This window comes from Hylobates moloch, unplaced genomic scaffold, assembly GCF_009828535.3.
Source record: "Hylobates moloch isolate HMO894 unplaced genomic scaffold, HMol_V3 SCAFFOLD_16, whole genome shotgun sequence".
NCBI classification, from domain to species: domain Eukaryota; kingdom Metazoa; phylum Chordata; class Mammalia; order Primates; family Hylobatidae; genus Hylobates; species Hylobates moloch.
In genome coordinates this window covers 69890555-69899984 of record NW_026652291.1, presented here as the reverse complement: position 1 = coordinate 69899984, position 9430 = coordinate 69890555, and the positions used below count along the sequence as shown (strand labels likewise).

General features: G+C 36.8%; 1 protein-coding gene across 13 annotated transcripts in view; it reads right to left on the bottom strand.

The window, feature by feature from the left end:
* NPAS3 (neuronal PAS domain protein 3) overlaps positions 1–9430 on the bottom strand; it is an 821658-nt gene that overhangs the window by 689811 nt on the left and 122417 nt on the right. For 7 of the 13 annotated variants that reach the window (XM_032179491.2, XM_032179492.2, XM_058429730.1 and 4 more), the window contains exon 2: positions 8942–9031. The exons of the other annotated variants lie outside the window; for them this stretch is intronic. In XM_032179491.2, coding sequence (XP_032035382.1) covers positions 8942–9031 — 90 coding nt within the window. The remainder of the gene's footprint in view (positions 1–8941; positions 9032–9430) is intronic. 13 annotated transcript variants of the gene reach the window in all.

The window sequence follows — 9430 nt, the reverse complement described above, 5'->3', positions numbered from 1 at the left end:
GCTTCCCCCAAATAAGCTGCTCATATACAAATTAGAACACCTCATCCCAGACATTTCCCAGCCGAGTCAGGTGTGGATGGATTCACAAGAAAATACCTATATACATGGATATACATCTATAAAAAGTGTTATTCATAGAAAAACACACCATTGTATAGAAGACTATAAGGATAGCCACCAAATTGTTAACAGTGGTGATCTGTGGATAGGACAAGTACAAAAACATTGATGTTCTTTCTTTATGCTTACCTGTGTTTTCTAAGTGTTCCAGAATGAAAATGTATTGCATCTCTATTCAAAAAGAGCTTTTGCAAGGGAAGAGGATAAACGTCATGAGGTAACTAATCTAGGACTACTCCCCCTCCCCGCCCACCATTCACCAACCCAGAGACATGACACTGGGCCTGGTGAAAGAAATTCCAAGAATATTCCCTCAACACAAGTTGAAGGCCCACCAAAGCCTGCTCTGTGAGCTCCAAGGTAACACAAATCCAAGGCCATTTACAGAGCAGAGGACAGGGAATTCCCTAAATCAACAGAAAAACACATGGAAATAAAAGTTATGAGTAGGGTAAAGTGGAAACTATAATTTCGTTCCTTTGTTGCTGGTAGGACAATTAAGGGAGGTACATTAATTGTTTATCTTCTCAATAAAAGAGATGTCTTGCTGCATATTTTTCTTATTGTAAAGATACTGCTTATATACTTTTAAAATAATACAGATCATTATACTGTAAGTGGTTTTTTGATAATATGTTTTTTTATAAGGAAAATTATACTTTTTAAATTTCCTAAAATTATAAAATTTTCTCATGTATGAAATTAATTCTTTAACAGATATCCTGAATAGTCACTAAAATTCACAATGATCTCCTTTAACGCAATACTGTACTTTGATGTGAAAATGGAATTTCTCGTTTATATCACATAAAGCATAGTAATAAACAACAAGTATAACGCACAATTCAGAGTGTGTTCCTTTTGGAACTTTAAGTTCTTCAACATCTCCATAGTCATAATGACTTTTCTTGCTGGCGGTTGAATGCTTATTATTTCCATTTTGCAGATAATAATTCTACGAGGTTAACAGTTCTATAGTAAGTTAGATGAGCAACAGGGTAGTACCCATTTAGTGTATGTTTACTATATGCCAAGCACCATGATTAGTGTTTTTATGGTTTAGACCTTAGGTTCTGAAGTCAGATAGCCTGAGGTCTAATGCAGAGGTCAGCAAACTTCTATAAATGGCCAGATTGTAAATATTTGCAGCTTCGTGGGCTATATGGTCTCTGTCACTACTATCCACTATGCTGTTGTAGTAGGAACGGAGTCACAGACAATACCTAAATGAATAGTTATGGATATTTTCCAATAAAATTTTATTTACAAAAATGGAGGGGGATGGGGTAGATTTGGCTAATGGGCCCTAATTCAGTGATACTAATCCTAATTCCACCACAAATGAATGGGTATGGCCTTGTTCCAATAAAACTTTACAAAAACTGGGGGGTTGGGGGTAGATTTGGCTAGTGGATCATAATTTGGTGATACTAATCTTAATTCCACCACATCCTGCCTTCTTAACCTTGAGTTAGTTCTGTCAGCTCTGTAAGCTTCTGTTACCTTATCTGTAAAATGTGGTAATAATCATACCTAAGGCATAAGTTTATTGTAAGGATTTTTTTTAATGTATGTTAAGCCATTAGCCCAGTGCCTGCCATTGGCACCTGGTAACAGATCAGTAATGTTAATTATTATCACCATCCTAATCATCACATTCATCCTCAAAACAACCTCTGAGGTATTGTTTTGCCCCTACTTTTAGAGATAAGCAAACAGAAGCTTAAAGTTAAGCAACTTAGTCACTGCCCCACATATAACAGATTAATTGTGGGGCTAGGATCAAAGCCAGATCCATTTCCAAGAGATTTAACCACCGCTAGCAATGACTAAACATTACTGCATGGACTTAATTGTTTAAAATAGCTTGCTCATAGTCAAAGAACAAAGCATAATTATTACACTTTAATGCATAAACTAATTCCAAAGATTCACTAAAGACACATTTATAAACTCAATACACAGAAGAAGCTGTTCATAAGGTAAGGAGAATTTACTAAAACCATAGTTTAAGTTTGCTGTAGTATCTTTAAAGTCTGGACACAAGCACATTAGTATCACTGACTTTCTGAAACCACCTGTTAGCGATTTTTGAACGCCGCTGTTCAACAGCGTGCCTACAAAAGGCTCATTGTGGCGCTACACCTCTCACCTTGACCTTTACTTTCGTTCTCAAGTTTCTAGAGGTCACATGCACACTGCAGGTGTGTCACCCACCAATTATTTTTAAAAACCTAGGTAGTCACTTCTCTCATAATGAAAATAAACACTCCGGTGAAACCAGTTAATATTCTTTCATTCTAAATCATGCTGCCTGCACCTATCCATTTTTACTCTCTGGCATTCGTTTATCTTGAATTACAAGTGGTCTGTGAGGAGAAAGGCAGACGTGGGCACCTCAAGCCAGGAAAAGCAATGAGTTTGCTGACAGATCCTGAACCGGATTTCACATTGGGAGAGTCCTTCAAGATATTTATCAATAAAAAGCAACTTTAAACTAACAAACAGCACAATTTCACATTCCTTCTTGCAAAGCAAGTTAAAAGAGTTGCGAAACAAAGAAGAGGAGAGGAAGCTATGGGACACTCCCACAGCAGCCTCGGGCCTAATCCACCTCCACGGTAATTCTCCTCGAAGACGCAGTCTCTGTCACACTCCTGAAAACTCCTGCGAGGGCTCTCCCAGGGTGGCAGTCCTCCAGGATCTGAGGCCTCTGCTCTCCCTTCCTCTCCAGCCTCACCTCCTGTCAGCGTTCCCCAGCCCTCCACTTCTGCCTGTGCCCTTTGCAATTTGCCACACCAGAAATGCCTTTTAGCCCAAACCATTGCCTCAGGTTCCCTCCCAAGCTCAGATAGCTCCTCCTCCACCATGAAGACCTTGGGCTCCCTGCACTATTAAAAATGGCCCCTCCGTGGTGCTGCGTCCATAGTTGACACTTATTTCTCTTGAGGCACCGCTCAGGCAGAATGCCAATTACTTATTGATATCTCAGTCTTCTAGGCTTCTAGAGAGCAGACGTTTTCTTAGTCACCTCTGAATAAGTCAGTGAAGAACAGTTCGTGTAGAAAAGCACCTGACCCGTGGGTGATGATTAAAATATATTTGTTAAATGAATGAATAAATTCGCTCACTTCTAGGCTAGTCTAGAATAAGCCCTAAATAATACACTTTCATGCCATCCACATTACCAACATATGCTACTTCAAGTCATTTATAGGCAAAAGCATTGGTGTGATGCTAAAATTAACTGGGAGAAACCACCAGAAACCATGCTGAGGTCTGAAAGGCATGATGTGGAAATTAGAATTCATTTGGATATCGAAAGGCTTGAAGCAGTTCTTGCTACAAAGTTCAATGTCTGTTTAACATGTTTAACATTAGAGGTCTTTATGAAGTTCATTTTATATTTCTCTAACTCTTTTCTCAATTCTTTGCTATTTAGTGATCCTAACACAACTGGCATAAGTTCTATTGTGCGGGTGAGGGGAAGATGACTGTATAACAGCAATCAGTCAATCAGGTTAAACAACCAGCAAAAGAATTCACTCCTGCTGCTGGAGCCTCCGTGACCTTTCCCTTTTCTTCAGCATAGGTGACCATCTTTCCCCCAGCAGAATCCCTGACAAGGCGCCTGTCTTGTTCGCCTTAATTGGGATAACACGTGAAAGTGGTTAGCACTCTGTCTTGTACAAAAGAGCTGATAAAGACTGGCATGTTCCCTCCTTCTTCACTCATTCTCCTCTTCTCTTCCCTGGAACTTGTTAATTCCTTCCCTCTTTTGGGTGTGAATCCAAATCCATGCTTCTTGGCCAAGGCCAGCCTTAACACTATATACCGAGTAGAGTACCCACATTCTGGATTTGTATTTTCAGGGAAGAAAGAAACTTGCCTCTAGCCCCAAATGAATTTATCCAAGCCCTGTCATGGTGTCTGAAATTATTCTATTGGAAAAACTACCCATTTTCTTGAATTTGTCCACCTGGAGTTGCTTATGAACAGGCAAATTGTCCTGAGAACAGTAACACCATCAGTTACAACACCTGATCTGCAATGAGGGCGACAGACAATCACGACTCTGCCGATGAGGCACAGGTTTGAAACACTAACCAGGTATCCAGGTGGAATGAATTTCACAAAGGAGAAAAAGGGGCTTGGAAAAGGATGGGGTTCGAAAGGATGGAAAAGACAGCTAAACAAAGACAAACTTTACAATTTTGCCAATGGCCTCTTCTGCTTTCAATGACAACTGTCTAAATCCATTACAAACACCTTCTCAATCAGGGCTTCTCAATCTTGGTTACACTTGGAGTCTAGGAATCCTGGATTAAACCTCGTTGTTTAAAATATGTGCTGTCATGCCTATTACAATGGCATAGCAAGTGCTCAATAAACGTTAGTAATTGAAGCTGCCATCTCAGACTCACTCTATCTTTTCTAAATACTGGTGAACGGATTGTTGTTGGCTTTAAGGACAACCCACTCTTCCTCAAATCCCTCTATGGCAGTGTCCAACTATATGGCTGAATTGCAACTTAAGTTTTGAAGCTACAAACACCTAGCTCAGTTGACTCTTTCCTACTTACCTTTCCTCACTATCTCATATTCTTCTTAACATAGGTGATTTCCTTTGAACTTACTACTACTATTCCATCTCATGTCTATGAATATTTTATTTCCTCTGACTTACCCAATATTTTCTTTCAAGTTCAGGCCAGGAATCCAGTACTTTTAGAGGCTGAGGTGGGAGGATGGCTTGAGCCCAGGAGTTCGAGACCAGCCTGGGTAACAGAATAAGACCTTGTCCTCTACTAAAAACAAAACAAAACAAAACAAAACAAAACAAAACAAAACAAAACAAAACAAAACAAAAAAGGCCAGACATGGGGGCATGCACCTGCAGTCTTAGCTACTCAGGAGCTTGAGCCCAGAAGTTCGAGGCTGCAGTGAGCTATGATTGCACCACCGCCTAGGCAACAGAGCAAGACCCTGTCTCTAAATAAAAAACAATAAACCTAAAATTCAAAGTTATAGTCATTATGGAGGGGGTGTCTTTTCTCCTATTTTAGACTATGCTACTTTTACTTTTGTATTTGAAAATATTTTTATAAGATTGACAACTGTTTTAATTCGAAAAGAACTTTTGCATATTCCAATGAAATCCACTACTTTACAGATGTGTTTGCTAAAACACAGACATTATTGCAAACTATAAAAGACTATTGACAAGGAGAGGAGGGGTCTGAGACCCAAAATTTGTAATACTTAGCAAGATAACTGCCTAACTTAAAATGATACAATTTGTAAAATATTTATAATATGATGTGTATTTTTTAAAACACTATATACCTATCCTTTACCAAAGAAACTGATCTCACCAATTAAACTTGAAATTTTAAATTGAAAGTATAATAAGCATTTAACAGAAGTTAGAGTAACTATTACTATTATTTGGAACTAACTATAGACCTTTTAAAATAATCACAGGTTTTATATTCCTGCTTGTTTTAAACTTTCATTATTGAAACAATTGTCTAATCATTTAAATAATTACCAATAAAATCTAAATGCAACATAGAAAATAATGTTTTTAAATATGTAATTCACAATAATTATAAAACCATAGAATTATAGTTGGAACAAATATGAGCAATGACATGCTGGTACATGTTTAACAATCACTTGGGGCTTAGAGAGCACCAGAATTGCAATATTTTCCAATTTCCATGGTGTAAATACTTTCTGCAACTTCAAGTTACTAACGTGAGGCCAGAAATAACGAAGTGAGAAAGAGGTGCATACAATTGACTCTCACAAACCCATCCAAGTTGGCTCTAGCACATCCCTGAATATGAGAGACCAAACAGTGTAGCCTCTTCATTCCTGAATGCTTTTCATAAGACTGACCATTTCTTTCTTTATAATCCAGTGTACCCTGAACACAAAGTGACAACACCTATATATTATTCTGTTTATACATTTACCTACTCAACTCTATTACAGTGGCTTCCATTCTTTTTGGATATGAAACACAGTAGAAACACATATTACCTCATGATCTACCCAGTAAACACATATGTGCAGTTACATGTACACATACACAAATATGAAACTAAAAAGGGAGCCTCACAAAATAAGACATTCTTACTAAAATGCAATACAATAAAATCTTCTGTTCTCTTCCATTTCATTTTTAAAATTAGGATCTTGATCCACTAAATTGGATACATATCCAACTGTTTGAATAGTAACCAAGAGTTAGAAAAACATTGCTGTAATAGACTATAAGCTCATTGAAGATAGGATGATATGTCATTTGTATCTATTCCTATATCTACTAGTAATTATTGAGGCCCAAGGAGGTTAAGTAACTTGCCCAAAGATGCACCTGCTTTCATGGATAACAATCCCTCCAGGCAAATGATAATTCACACCACAAAACCAGGAAATTTATGGTTTGACATTGAAAGCTAGAGGATCTTCCAAAACAGCTACCCCTTCACCAGAAATTGATGTAGAAATGTTTTTAAAATTGTACTGACTCCATCATTGATAAAAGTGTAGCCCTTTACTCACTGCAGCCCTGTGACCCTGACTGTTTGCCTACATCTCCCTACTCTTGATAATATTCACCCAACAAGAGTGTGGAAAAACTACCCATGTTTTTTACAATACTACCCATGTTTTTTTTTTTTTACAATACATTTCAATCTTCTAGGGAAAGTAGCTATATAAATGCTGATGAGTAATAAATATATAGAATACACATACTTTTTATATAATATATATTAACTCCAGCTTTCTAATAAACAGAAGTCAAAAACTTAATTGGAGAAAATAGGAAGATACAATCGGAATCCCTGGCCTTTTCTCTTCAGTGTGCTTGTGTACCACATGCTTTTTTATAGGTGCTATTAAATGTACACTATAGTTTCAAGACAATTCAGATAAGCATCTTCACTAAAATATACAACACCATTAATCATCTCAGTGACAGTGCTCCAATTTAACATCTTGGGGATTTCCTCCCCTTCTTCATCATTTATTTGCCAATATTTCCTTGTTATGAATATCCCCCTAGTGACTTTCCCTGGCAGTCACAGCTGTGCTGCCTACTGTGTCTACCTTGACTACAAATAACACCGATTCTTTAAAAAGCAAGCCCTTGAGATGATTCCTACAGCTAGAAGGGAAGCCTTACTATGCACCAAATTCCTGGTAGCCCCATCCGGGCTCCTAATTGACAAATCTCAGCCTCTAAGCCAATAGTAATTTCAGACACGTGAAACTGGCTTAATTATAAATAAACAACAGTTGATTGTTGATATGCACTTATTTGAATGGTCAGTAATCAAATCCTGCTTTAATTTGGTCCTTTAAGGACCCCCTTCTTATACAACAAAAGGATTTCTCAAAGTATACAACAAAGCCACAAAATCACTAACAAATTACAGAAACCTGGCCATCAAGAGCCACAATAAATGACTCACAGATAACAAAGAATTTTTTTAAATGATAATCAGTAACAATTCCACATTATAATTATACCAGTTCTGATAAAAATAGTAACACTATCTAGACAGTGAAATATCAAGAAACAAAGCCAGAGATAACTACATGTATATAGTAAAGATACAGTGATACAGTCACCTAAACCATGCTAGGTAGGGAACAGTCCCAGCTCCATCCAGTATCCGCTTTGTGTCTATTTCAGAGAGCAGCCTTCGCAGCCACCAGAATTTCTGATCTTTTTAAAAATGGAAACCATGAAAGAAAGTGCTGTACAACCAGTTGGAGTAGTAAATGAAAGTAGGACTCACCAGCTTGCATTCACAAAGAATTTTTAAGGAAAAAAATGGTACTGTTGTTCAATAGTCACACTACTACAAAAGAAGTTAAGAGTATGAAGACAAAAACACAACAAAGTATATTTGCAAAGTATATCCAGAAAACATAATGCCTTCAGTGGAATTATGTTTACATTACTTTACATTTTCTATAGGAGAATTTAATTAAAGGTTAATGTTGCTTCAATCAATATTCCATAACTTTTCTGGAAAGCATAAATTTCATCTTTTTTGGGAAGATTCCAATTGGATTACTGTTTTTGAAAAAAACTTTCTTCACAGCAAAAGCAATACAAGTCAAACTATGATATATTAAAATGCCAATTCCTCCTAGAGCAGAGTGTTTACTTCAGTGATAGTAACAACACCTCGTTACCCAAAGTGCAGATTCTGTTAAGTAATGGACAAAGCAAATGGCAGCAAAGACAGAGGACTCAACTTCAATTTAACTGTCCTGTAAGGTACATAGTAATTAGCTGCAAAGCTCTGAAATCTTAGCTAGCATGTTAAGTCTGCTACATGACAGTATAATTTGACTTCTTAAAGGATTATGCAAATTACAACTCATCATTCCATTACAGGATTGAAAAAAAGTGACAGCTAATTTATACATAACACACCTTTCAAATCCCTAAGATGCGTAGCACCTGTGCAATGTATTTTGCCGAGATTTTCTTGCATATAAGTACTTGTTTATTGCAATATAAAGAAGCTTACCTAAGAGCTTTAATACAGTTGTTAAAAAAAAACTTTTAGACCACAATTTCAAAAAAATAAACATTTTTTTTCTGTCTTGAGCTCAGAGGCAAATTGTTTTGGTTGTTTTTGTTTGGTTTGTTGGTTTGTTTTTTTTGTTTTCTTTTTTCCCCCACTAAATTAGATAAAAAGGTTTCAATACAAGGATATTTTTGAATAGCTGGCAACCACAAGCACTGATGTACGAGCCAGAAGGAAGACTCACAAAGATTTCAACATACTTCTGGTAGGTAGATTCACAGTAGATTCCGTCATATCTGTAGATTTTCCTACATTCTGATTGGTTGGGCAGAGGATGCTGGGCAGTTATTCTGTAGAGGCATCAAAAACAGATAGACATGACTAGAGATTCTCTACAGTCAACTGGAATGCAGGATAACAAGTATGTGGAAATTCAATATATTTTGCTTTTTACGCTTTTGAGCTCTACACACACTTGCAATGTGTACATACATTTTAGAACATTAACTTCCACTTTTAGAAAACTGCAGTCAGAGAAAAGCAACTTTTTCAGTTCTTTATCAGGACAGTTTTGTTTTGTTTTGTTTTGTTTTTTTAAATCTCAGAGTCATAAAAGTGGAAGAAAAGAGACATAGGTCTAAACCTTAACTCACTCTTCAATTCCCATGATTATATTCTAAAGGAAATGTTAAAAACAAATGTCATTAGTGTTTTTGTTATAGGATTGTCATTAGTTCAGTCATGCATTA